General features: G+C 35.9%; 1 protein-coding gene across 6 annotated transcripts in view; it reads left to right on the top strand.

Annotated features, from left to right (window-relative positions):
- The window catches only part of TSPAN12 (tetraspanin 12), a 69,905-nt gene that overhangs the window by 9,591 nt on the left and 47,329 nt on the right, over nucleotides 1–12,985 (top strand). For all 6 annotated transcript variants that reach the window (XM_037836298.1, XM_037836301.1, XM_037836296.1 and 3 more), the window contains 2 exons: nucleotides 3,712–3,794; nucleotides 4,611–4,746. In XM_037836298.1, coding sequence (XP_037692226.1) covers nucleotides 3,712–3,794; nucleotides 4,611–4,746 — 219 coding nt within the window. The remainder of the gene's footprint in view (nucleotides 1–3,711; nucleotides 3,795–4,610; nucleotides 4,747–12,985) is intronic.

Consider the following 12,985-nt stretch of genomic DNA (forward strand, 5'->3'; position numbering starts at 1 on the left):
TGAAGGAAGAGGGAGTGAGAATTGGGCAGGAGTGATAAAGAGAAGCTATCATAATTTATCTGATCTATAAGCAGAATCCCTTGATCTGTTTTACAAAGCTAATTGAAGTGTGAGTTCGAGGTGGAATCTGTGTGATGGTGATTTCTCTTATAAGGTGACTGGAAGTGCCTGTCAGGAGAGGATGAGGGCCTGAACTAGCCAGGAGTGGCAGGAAAGGGGGAGGAATTCACCAGAGACACATTACAGGAACCATTGGTTAGGGCTTAAAAATTAGATGTAGGGCTGAGGAAGAGGGAGAGTTTCGGCTGCCTGCCAGCTTGCAGATCATGTGACTTAGGGGTTGATTATGCCATTTACTGAGATAGGAAAAACAGTGTGAGGGAGATACACAGGCTTTGAGGAGAGTGGAGATAAGTTCAGTTTTAGAGATGTTGATACTAAGAATGAGCATGGTGGTTCAGTAGGTAGCTGCATAACAGAGCTTGATCCCTTTTCTGTTTGGTAGACCTTCAAATATCTAAAGATGCCATTTCTGAACTGATTTAGGAGTAGTGCAGTCTCTACTGACTGAGAAAGTTTAGGAGAAAGCCCTTAGGTCAAACTTTGAACTCTATTGTAAACAATAGACTATAGTTAATAATACAATTATAAAAGTGTTCTTTCGTGAACTGTAACACATGTACTGCACTAATGCAAGGTGTTAATAATAGGGTGGTATATGGGAACTCTGGATTTTATGCATGGTTTTTCTGTAAACCTACAACTTCTCTAATTAAAAAAAAAAAAGGAAAAAAGTGACCTGCAACAATAATACATAAATCATATGACTGTTTTTTAATCATATAAGTCCTCTATGAAGTAGGAATTGCTGTTATAACATTATGTAGGTGAGGAAACTGAAGTTAGGAAAGATTAAATGGCACACCCAAAGTCAAATAGCCAAAAAGAAGCAGAGCTGGTGTTCAAACCTGGGTTCCCTTTGTCATCATGATCAAGACCATGCCCCTTAAAATGATCTCTAAGTCTCTGTGTGATCTGGGCCCTGCTTGCCTTTCCATTCTCATCACATGCCACTTTCCCTTCCTTGAACATGTCGTGCTGCCTTCCACCTGTTCAATCTGGCCAGTGAAATAGTTCAGACAACGACAGACTTTTCTTCACACCCCTCCTTTTTTTCCTTTTTTTTTTTTTTTTTTAACAGAAATGCTGCATGCTGTGAAAATTAGGCACCTCACTGTCTGTGGAGCATATGATATTCGTTTCTAAACTGGGAGGCAATTAGTGACCAAGCCTGGAACACCAAAGCCCTACTGCCCAGATTTGAATCCTGGCTCTGCCACTTAGTGTCTGTGGAACCTTGAACAGTTTACTTCACCTTTATGTGCTTCATGGCACTTTTCACAATCTGTAATTACCTTGTTTATATATTTATTGCCTGTTTCCTCCAATTGGCTCCACAAAGGCTGCGATCTTGTCTCTCTTATTCATTGTTGAGTCTTTGAGTCTAGTCCAAAGCAGATAGTGGGTGTTGAGTAAATATTTATGAATTCACTAGTTGATTTTCCAAGCAGGTAGCCATACGGACCTGTGCTAGAGGTCACAGAGCTCTAATTGTTGGGCTTACCCTGGAGCCTTTATCCAGAAAGCATGTTTCATGGCCACTGCTTGAGTTAGTATGGATTCATTCCTATCTTGTATATTCTTTATGTCAGTATTTAAAGCTAAATCTGTAGCACATAATGGTTTGTTACGATTGCAACATTATTAAAATCAGGGTGAGTTTCACCTAGTGTTTAAGAAGGTAAGTATAAGGTACATTTTAGAAAGGTTTTCATCAAAATAAAAAGACCTTCAGAATTTAGGGATTAACCTTCAGCTTTCTGAAAAGCTTCCCAGGAAGACTCATTTTCAACATATACTAGATTATTGCTTTTTAAAAATTTTTGAATTATGGATAATTTTACATATATACTAAAGTAAAAAGCACGGTATAATTACTCCTCAATCACCTATGACCTAGTTTCAGCAATTATCAGTATACCTGCCACTTCCTGCCTAACACCCATCATGATTATTTTTTTAAACCATATCCCAGTCATCAATATAATTCATTTATAATTACTTTGGTATATATTGCTAAAAGATAAAAACTCTTTAAAAAAAATAACCTTAATATTATCATATCTAAAATAGTAAACTGTGATTTCTTAATATTTTCAAATGTCCTGTCAGAGTTAAAATTTCCCCAGTTTCTCATAAATGTCTCTGCAATTGGTTTGTTCAAATCAGTCCAAACCAGGTCAAAATATTTTATTAGGCTATTCTTAAATCTCTTTAAACTACAATAGTTTCTCCTTTCCTATTTTTTTTCCTGATGACAATTTTTTTTATTGAAGAAACAAAATAATTTGCCCATATTCTGTATTTTGCTGATTACATCCCCATGGTGATATTTAACAAGTTTAAATCAACTCCCAGTATTTCTTTTAAACTGATAGTTAGAGCTGGAGGCTTGATCAGATTCAGATTTGAAATTTTCGCGGAAATACTCCATAGTTATTTCTTTGTACTTCCAATTGCATCACACTGGTGACACATTATGTCTGGTTGTCCTTTTTGTAATATTAAGATTGATCAGCCAGTTCCAATATTGTCATGCTGATCCCTCATTCAGGCTGGTCCTCAACAGGCTTTCACCTAAGGCAGTGATTCTCTACCCTGACTTCACATTAGAACATCTGTGGGGCCTTTACAAATTCCTGATGCCCAGGCTCCATCTCCAACAAATGATCTATGGTATACCTGGGCTCAGTATTTCTTTTTTAAAGAGCCCCTAGATGACCCTCTGTTATGGACAGAATTGAGACCCACTAACCAGATAATTTTGGCAGCCACTGGGGACTTTTGCCTAGAGATGAAGTAGGGTTATTAAATGATGATACTATTAAATGAAATTCTTTTATAAAATCTTTCTCTCGTTAAGTCTTTGATTCTCTCTTTGGTTTATTTAGAAAAGGTAGGATAATGACTTGGATAGTTTAAATGCAGGAAAACTACTGGACTAATTTCCTGAATAATGTGTTGAGTATCCAACATCTTATAAAGTTGATGAATGAGTTTTGTTTAAGTATTAGTGTGAGTTCATGGATTTTATCATATTTGATACATTTTATACTATTGCAGTAATTATTATTACTATTTTGATGTTCATACTATTGCAGTAATTATTATTATTATTATTATTATTATTATTATTTTGATGTTCAAATTGTTCAATCTTTAGCCAGCAGAAGCCCTTTCTAGTTAGCTCCTTTGACTTTTTGACAACTTCAGTAGTGTTTGATTGCTTCCTTGCTTTCGAGTATGACAACATGTTCTAGCCTCACCTTATGCATTTGATAATTTCTTTGCTCTGTGGCTCCCTCATCTTGGGCACTTCCTGTCCTGAACCTGGAACCAGCCATATAATAGTTTGGCTTTTCTGAATCCTATTTTATTGCATTCTATTTAGTGGCTATGACATGACTACAAAACAGAATGGTAGATACTGATTTATAGTAATAGTAAATTTTAAGAGGTGGTAAATGGTACTTAGGAAAAAGTGTAAAGATTACATAATGAAAATCATTACGTTTTTTTTTATCATTAATGCTGCAGTGAATGTTGCATAAATCCTTGGTAACCAGTTTATATATATATTTTTCTTCACAGTTAATGTCCATCAGTGTGTTGGCAGTTTCTGCTTGGATGAGGGACTACCTGAATAATGTTCTGACTTTAACTGCAGAAACAAGGTGGGCTTTATAATTAATGATTAATTCCCTTCATCAGGTTTCCTCAGAGGCTGGCTTTTAAGTAACTTTGCCCTCAGCTGTTTAGGTGCTGGAGCATACCATTCCATGATCATTTGGAAAGTTTTTCGTGTACCTTTCTTGCAGAAGCTTGCATTTTTAACATTCTGTTAAGGTGTGCCACTGGTCCTAGGAGGAATCAGTGGAAGAATATTTATATGGTCATTTCTGATTATTGGTAACGCCAGGTACCTGCCGTCTTGGCTATCAGTTATGCCATATTTGTCCATAAAGGACAGTGTGTTTCTCCTACTTTTTCCTGAAAAAATCACCATCAACTTCTTACTTTCTTACCCCTGAGCTAATATTAGAAAGCCAAACTCCACAATGCCGTTTTCTTCTCACATTTCAAGGGTTGATCAATTAGCATTACTAGCAGCAAATTACAGTTGTAAGAGAGAAGGTTTACACGTGGGGTCCCACATCAGAGAGGAGGGATATTCCTCCTAGCTGGGAAATCGCAAAGGGTCACTTGTGGTTTACTCAGGCTAAGACTTTAGAGTTAATAATAGAAACACTTCTTATTAAGGACCCCTATCTTATGTTCTAAAAGAGTTGGAATAGGAATGCTAGCATGAAAAAAAATTAAGCAAGCAAATTTAAAAAACCAAATAGCACAGTAATTTTGGAAATAGCAATACAGTTACCAGCTCTGAAGCTTGGTGATCTTTTATTAGTAAAAATCACTATTTTTTCTTGTGCTATGTCTTGAACATACTTTGGTTTTGTTTTAATTATAATATGATATTTTCTTTTCAGGGTAGAGGAAGCTGTCATCTTGACTTACTTTCCTGTGGTTCATCCGGTCATGATTGCTGTTTGCTGTTTCCTTATCATTGTGGGGATGTTGGGATATTGTGGCACGGTGAAAAGAAATTTGTTGCTTCTTGCATGGGTATGGTGTTTATATCTTCCCTTTATTATGGCTCAAATGACCAACCAGTAATGCATTATTTTGTTAATCAGCCCACAAAATTACAGCTTCAGGATCTGTGATAGTACGCTAATCTGTTGTAATTGTTCAGCATCCTGTGAGAAAGGAAGCATTCTTTTCATGAAAGATGATTTCAGTACTATGATATGGAAATGTGTGCATTATTTAATCACTGCAGTCTGGCTATGTGTTAAGATTTCCGTTTGTAAGTATGAGCTCTTTTGTGTCTCATGGACTTTATGACCGCTTAAAAGACCCCTGAGTACTAGAATTGAGAAGTCACAATGGGACTTTCCTTCTTTCTTTCTTTTTTTAAACAAACTTTATAAACATATGGAAATTCAGGTGATGAGGTAGCAGACATAGATTATAATCCTGGCACTGCGTTTCCACAGTTTAGTGGACATAAGTGAATCTTAGTTTCTATAATCTTAGTATTTTTTTTTTTTTTTCTGTTTTTTAGTTCTGAAAGAGTTGGACCAGCTTTCTTCTTAAATTCCCTTCAGAACTTAAATTCTGATTCTACAATCAGAATAAAATTCAAATTGACTTTTAATTTAAAAATTGATAAACTATTTAATATTAAGAACATGAGTTAATTAAAAATAAAACTTTTATAGAGGTTTTTAGAAGTGCATTGATTGTATAAACTATTGCGTGCTAATGGCAACGCATAGGGAGGCTGCTAACATGCAGACACATAAAACTCCTGAAAAATGAATCACTAAATACATTCCTTTCTTTGAAGTAGTTCTCTTGTACGTATTAATTTTATGTAGGGAACTTAAAAAAGAATTCAGTGGTATGCTGGTAAGCTGGGTCTCTGGGGAGGAAAAAGCATTTGAGGATTTCCGATGTGATGTCACTGATTGCAAAGTTGGGAAGAGATGAGCACAGATCTGCTCTCAGGAACCAGATACCACATACCAGTGCTTTCTGGCTCACACCCTCACACCACAAGCCAATTAAAACATGATCTTAGTGTGAGGCTGAATTAAAGTTTTGAATTTAACAGGAATAACCTTTTCTTGATATATTACATGGCTTCTTGGAAGATAACTCTTCAGGTCTATGCTTATAAAATAGTAAATGTTATAGAAAATAATCCATGCTCACTACCTTTTTCTCTTCCCAGTGTAAAGTATGAAGGAGAATGGTAGAAGTGTTTGGAATCTAATTGTGCAATTTAAGACACTGGGACAATAATTGAAATAACAAGTTCATGTACTCTATATGGAACTTCTATAATTTGAGAGAAGAATAATGTATTTAAAATTTTAAAAAATTTGCAGGCTCCTTTTAAAAAATTACAATCTTATGATGTCCAATTTACACCACCAATTTATGTGTGGCTGCTATTCTTCTCCCTCCTCCCAACTTGTACCAATCTGGATGGACCCTGGGCTCCCTGGGGGCAGAGGGGTGGGACTAATATTTCATGGAACCCTGAAGGCTTTTAGGAAGACATTTTGAAAACCATGTATGTATTCTTTTTGACTATTTAAATGCCAAGTTGAGAAGTAAAGCAATTTGTTCTGCTCCTTGAGGCAGTATAAATCATAGAGACCTGTGAATGAGAGTCTAGTTTATGATCCTGGGAAGACCCTTATGATATAAAGGTGACATGAAGTACTGAGGTTCTGAAGGCCACTAACTTGCTCATGCATTAATTCTTCAAACACTTAGCGAGCACATATGCACTGCTAGTTTTTGATATGCAGCCCTTTCCACCGTTTTCTGATAAGACCTGTAATTTGGGTTACATGGAGTGCTGTGAGGCCAGAGAGGAGGAGCTCCTAGCTTAGACCCCCAGGATTTAGCACCTGCCTCTGGGAGGATGCTGAGCATAGATTGACACCGCCTTTTCTGATCTCTCCCTTTGATTGTTACAACTACTCGTTTTCATAAAACAGCTCTTTATTCAATGGTGTTCTGGGGGTCCATGTCTGCCATCTACATCTGGATTGCTCCTTCCTATTGGTCATCTGTGACAGGGCATTTCCCATTCCAATTTATCTGCCTCCCTTCTCATGGCAAGTTTGTAGACCTTATGAGTCTAGACCCAGCACAACTTCCCCATTGCTATAGAATAATCTGTGGCCTCAACTCCCGATTATCTATGACAACCAGTATTTGTCTGGTCTGCTTCTCAGGCTTTTAAACAGTTGCCAAGTCCTGTAGGTTCTGATTCTACAGTCTTGGGAAGCTGTGCCTTCTTTGCTATTCTTGCTTGGAATGCCAAAGTTTAGGCTCTCCTGATGTCTTGCTCAGACAGGTGTAGAGCCCCCTGACTAATCTTCCTGCCTCCATTGACTCCCTCCAGTTCACCCAAAACCAATGCTATTTGGTTAATTTAATGCAACCATGATCACTTTACTCCTCTGTTCTAAGACCTTGAATGATGACTTATTGGGAAATGAAGTTTTTATGGGCACCTCAACTTTGTATCAAGCCCTACTGTCATAAATCCTTGGTCCGCCTTTTTTTTTTTTTTTAAAGTCTTCATACCTACTTCATTATTCTCTGCTCAGTTGTATTTTATGATCCTTGAACAAGTTTTTCTTGCCCCTTCCCTGCTTTTATTCTTGTTAGCCCTCAGCTAGCAATTTCTTCTTGATTCTTTTTTTTTACTACTACTAGCCCATCAAGACTTGTCTGAAATGCTACCACCTGAAAAAACAGTGATGATAAAAATAGTTAACATTTCTCAGGTGCTTACTGTGTGCCAGAAACTGTTCTAAGAGCTTTACATTAATTAACCAATTTTACCCTCTCCACAATTCTGATAAGTAGGCTCTATTATTATTCCCATAATACAGATGAGGAAATGAGGCAAGGAGAGATTAGGGACTAACCTACGTTTGCATAGCTGGTAAACCAAGGATCTGAAATTCAGACTATGATAGTCCCGTTCCAGACAACATTTTTGTAACAACTTCACTATTTTGCCTCTATAATTGCTGCCTTTTCCCTAAGTGCCTATAGATGTCTTGGCTTGTATGAAACATTGCACATATGATCTTTCATTTTAAGCCTGACAACAATCCTCTGAGATAGATAATTATAAGTGAGGCTCTGAGAGGTTCATTAACTTGTCCAAGATCACTCAGCAATAAGGGGTAGAGCTTGGATTCAGACCTCAGTGTTTCTGCCAAGCCCATGCTCCTTGAGCCTTTACCAGTGTCTCTAACAGACTCTTCTTAAACTTTGAATCCCATCATACTGCCCTTATTATAAATTTTCTCCTTTTATAATCAACCCAAGCTACCAGACTGTAAATAATGCGATAAAATGAATCATTTACCTTGCTCGTTGCATTAATACATTTTATTCAATTGAATAAAGGACAGGAAATTGGAGCAGTGAGAGGAGGAGTGATCATCAAGTCTAGCTGAGGATGGTTCTTGGAAGGCATCGAAGAGAGTAAGATTTTAAAGGAGGAGGCTGGCTGTTAGATAGGTTTAGATAAAAAGGCAATGGCTTATTAAAGGGAGGGAAACTAATGCAAAATGTGACATGCTGTTAGATCTTCAGCAAATATTTGCAAGGCAACTTGTATGGCTTTTTTCCATTGTGCCTTTTATCCTGATTTTTAATTAGGAAGTTCCTTACTTCTCTTTTGGATGTAAATATTTAAACAAGAAGAATGCATTCAATCCTATTTCTTTATTTCCCTGTACTCAAGTCTTGTTTTACTTTCAAAACCTGTAAACCGGATTAGCATGAGGAAGCTGTATATATATGTATAAGTATATATATACATTTTAAGACAATCATATCTCTGAGAGCCTCCATGTCTCTTGACCTATTACCAAAAAGAAGAGCTTGCAGCTAAGCCCTGTTACTGTTCAAGCAAAAGTCAAAATGCCAGTATTCACCATGCTGGTCAAGAAAAAGTGAGAGAATCTGAAAACATCTTTCTACCCCATCCCATCTCTACCCTCAAAAATTTGCAAGCTGAGAGGCTACCTTTTGGAAAACATTTCTAGTGAACCATGGTCATGAATTTGACCCTTCTGTTATCTGATAGATGCAAGTCTTTAAAACACCCTAATTTAGGGTTCCCAAGTAAAATACAAGATGCCCAATTACATTCAAATTTCAGATAAATAATGAATAATGTTTTATATAAGTATGTTCTATGCAACGTTTAGGACATACTTTACTAAAACATTATTTGTTGTTTATCTGAAATTCAGATTTAATTGGGCATCCTGTATTTTTTGTTTGCTAAATCTGGCAACCCTACTTCAATTAGTAAGTAAATGTGAAACTGTTATGGAAAAGAAACTTTAATATATTTATTTTGAGGAGATTAAGAAGAATTAATTTTAATTCTATTAAGAAACAAGCTAAAAATATTTAGGAAATAAAACTTGAATTTGCCATGACTTTCAAAGTAATTTCAGTAGCAGAACTTTCTTCTCTCTTTAAAAGAGAAATTGAAGCTAAACAGAAAATTTTTTAGCCTTAGATGGTTATTTTCAAAGGCTTTTAGCTGTAGACTAAATGAAATTCATTTGTTATTGCAATTCTACCTTGCTCTTAAGACCAGCATTAGGGAAACAGTGCCAGCTCAGGGGGAATGTAAACAGATTGAACAGACATGTTTGCACTGTCGGCAGCAGCTGAATGTCACCATCAGGAGATCATCATTTGTCAGATTGTGATGCTGATACATGCGCAACTGCCTGCAAACCACAAGTAGTCAAGTGCTAGTCAGAAGCTAAGTTGGAAGCACCTGTCCATGTTTAAGATCAGTACGTTACATTTAAAGGGAAAGATTTTCTTTTCAATTCTATTCTTTCAGAGAATTTGCATATGGCTATTGATTGTGTGTAAGCATTTTTAAAGCTGTCTTAAGATATTGAGTGATTGGACCAGATAAAAAAAATGATTTTTTAATGGAAATCAAGTAAATGCTTATGGCCATTGAGAAATTTCCCCTTCTTAGTGTTTTGCTTCTTAAAATCATAACACAAAGCCAGAATATATTTAAATAGTAATTAACTTTTTACAGACTCTGTACTTAAGGTCTGCTCTTATGTAGTTATAAATATTTATACTTTATAGCTAGTCATAAGTCATTAAGTTAAAATTCAGCTAAGTTTAATATCTTTATTATTTTCTGTTTTTTTTGTTTATAGTCTAGAAATTTAATTTCTAAATTGAGATCCATCATATCATTTGCCACGTGTTCAGCATCCATCCACAGTGTTTCACCATTGTTTTCTCAGAAAATAATTTTAGCGACTATATGTAGTTAAGCTTATTTTACAGATGAGGTAAAGTAGTATGTCCAAAGCCGTGTAATTCATTTTCTTCATTAGGGTTCAAATGCAGGCTATGCTCAAAGCCCATACATATTTCACTACACCATACTACTATTATAATATATTTAAGTAATTCTTGGTGTTATTTCCGTAAGACCTAAATATGTTTTATTTATTACTTTGAGGCATTCGGTAGTCAACTTTTAAAATTATAATCTTTTAGTAACCTTGTTATAAAAGAAACTTCAAAAATTCTACCATATTTGTCATTCTTTCTTAAAAATTTTATCAGGCATTATACTGTCAAAGAAGCAAGGAGCTTTTCCTTCCTTCCTTTCTCCCTTCTTGTCTTTCTGTTCCCTTTTTCTTTCCTTTTTCTCCTTAAACATTTATTGAGTACTCTGTCAGTGATAAGACACTTGAAATGCAAAGAAGAAAGGGGAGAGTAGACGGAAAATAACAAAGTAAAATAGAGAATTAAAGTTATAATAAATTACTCTGTGGGAACACAGAATAAGGAGTGATTGGACACTTCCATAGGTTTCAACGGTGCGTATTCATTTGAACTGGATATTGAAAATGTGAAAGATTTCAGGTGGAGAGTGGAGGGAAGGGGATTCAGAGTAGCATGGAGAGTGTATGCAGAGACACAGAGAGATGAGGGACATGGCAAGTTTAGACAAAGCATAGAAGTTCAGTGTGGCTGTGGTGCTGGGTGCCCAGTGGAGGAGGATGAAGTGGAACCCGTTGGGAATTTCTTCCTGTGCAAGTCTGATAATATCCCCTGGGCTGTGGAGAGGCAGTGAATGTTTCAAATGTGGGATGAAGTGATGATTAACTTTTAAGGCTGGAATCACTGGGAGGCCCAGTTAGTGATTGCACTATAATGTTCAGAAGCCCATGATGGAGTCTGAACTAAGACATCGGAGGCCGGAGCAGAGGGCTGAATTCAGTAGACCTTGTTGACGTAGAATTAAGTATAAATATTTGTAGATGATAGTACTGTTTCTATTACTTGGCATCAGGGAGTGAGGTACTATTCCACATGCATTTGTACATTTTTCATATAATAGAATATTCCTTCAATAGATACATTTTATTTTTATGTGTAAAATTGCATTCTTTAAAAGCTATAGTTTTAAACTTAGTTGCTAAATTCATTAAATCTCAAACAGAGAAAACTAAATAAGACCAGCATTTTGATGTAGAGGTTCTGTTTGCACGTCTAGTTTTTGTGTGTGCTAGAATTCATAACAGAGTTCAGTGACCGCTTCTGTTTCTTAGTGATGTTGGTTTGACTGCACATAAGCTTTTTATTAAAGATGTCTTTAAAAGTAAATGCTGTGTCAGAGCTTATGGTCCGGAACAGTGGTGTGATATTCATAGCCTTAGGGCTGAGGCTTTGTGACAGGTAGTTTGGGTGCTCACTAGACTTTTTGCTTACTTCAGGATTTGGAGTATGAACGGTTCAAGTTTTTGTATTTATCTTTTTGTAATCAATTAGGTATACAATATCATAGTTAGCATTTAGGCTCTGTTATTTTTTTTTCTCAATGTGTACATCTGAGATAACTTTAGCTAAATATAAGCCATACAAATCGATCCATTGATTGGGCAAGCGTCCTTATTATGGGTAAAGTTCAAAGCCAGATGCTCCTCTGGCAGCACATGCTGTTGAAAGGGCTGCCTGAGCCGTGAATGCTCCTCCCCAGTCCAGCAAGTGCTGCCTTGAGGTGAATTCAGCATTTGTGTGGTGTTCTCACCCTTTCATCTGTTTCCATGTTGTTTGTCTTTTTCCTTTGGCAAGCGAAAAAATAGCAGACATTCATTTAAAATTACATAGCTGTCTAGATGATTCAGGAAGTGTCCCTAATTGTATAGAGAGTTAAAGCAAGAGAAAGACAAAGACACTTAAAAGATGAGAGAATTAAGTCATTTATACCAATGAGGAAACTTGCTTTCAGATAAACTTTTTAGAAAAATGATGTTTAATGTTTATTTTATGTGAGATGTCTGACGAAACTGAAAGCTAAATAACAGATTATGAATTAGTAACCTTTTTTCATGAAATTCCATAAATTAAAAAAATTACTTTTTCAAAATTGTGATCCACATATCTTTCCTCTATTTCAGATAAAGGATGATAACAAGGTCCTGGTTACAAGCTCAGATTAAGATGAATCTTCTCAGATGGCAGAAACAATAATTTATATTTTATTTAAAATATATAAATACTATAGATGTACCATTAGTATTTCCATTAAGTAGTAAATTTGAGTTATTCTAAAATAAGTGGTTCTTCTTGAATTTTCTTTAGTTAACCATTATTTTAGTTCTAAAGTTTTAACATTTGGAAATTACACGTATCCTCAAAATGATTACAATATAAAGACGATTTAGAAACATTGTCTTTAAGATGACATGAATTTTATTAGATGATTAAATTATTAATTGTTTCAGTATCTCTTCTATTAAACAAGCATTTTAAATATTTTAAAATTTCAGGTTCTGCATAACTAAGTTGAAGACAGACTAATTTTTAATGAGAAGTTAACGAGACAATGAGAGGTTTGCTTTTTGTAATTAAAATATTTTAATTCTAAAATTTTTCCTTCGAATTCTTTTAAACTACCTTTAATAACACAAAGGGAAAATAGCCTTGTTCTACTGAGAACGTTTAATAAAAAGAACATCAGGAAGTGTTGCTGAGCTGAGATCTAATGGGGGAAGGCAAAGGGCAGGTGGGTGGGAAATAGAGGCAGGGATAAAGCAATGGCAGATGGAAAGTCACTTGCTTGGGAAGCAAGGCACTTCTGAAGAACTGAAAGGCTAGTGGAGGGAGCAATTGCAATAAGACTGGGAAGTTTAGGGTGTGTTTGGAGAAGGGCATGCTGATGTCATAGGATGGATGTGTGCCAGAGATGGCG

This window comes from Choloepus didactylus, chromosome 5 (assembly GCF_015220235.1).
Source record: "Choloepus didactylus isolate mChoDid1 chromosome 5, mChoDid1.pri, whole genome shotgun sequence".
NCBI lineage: Eukaryota > Metazoa > Chordata > Mammalia > Pilosa > Megalonychidae > Choloepus > Choloepus didactylus.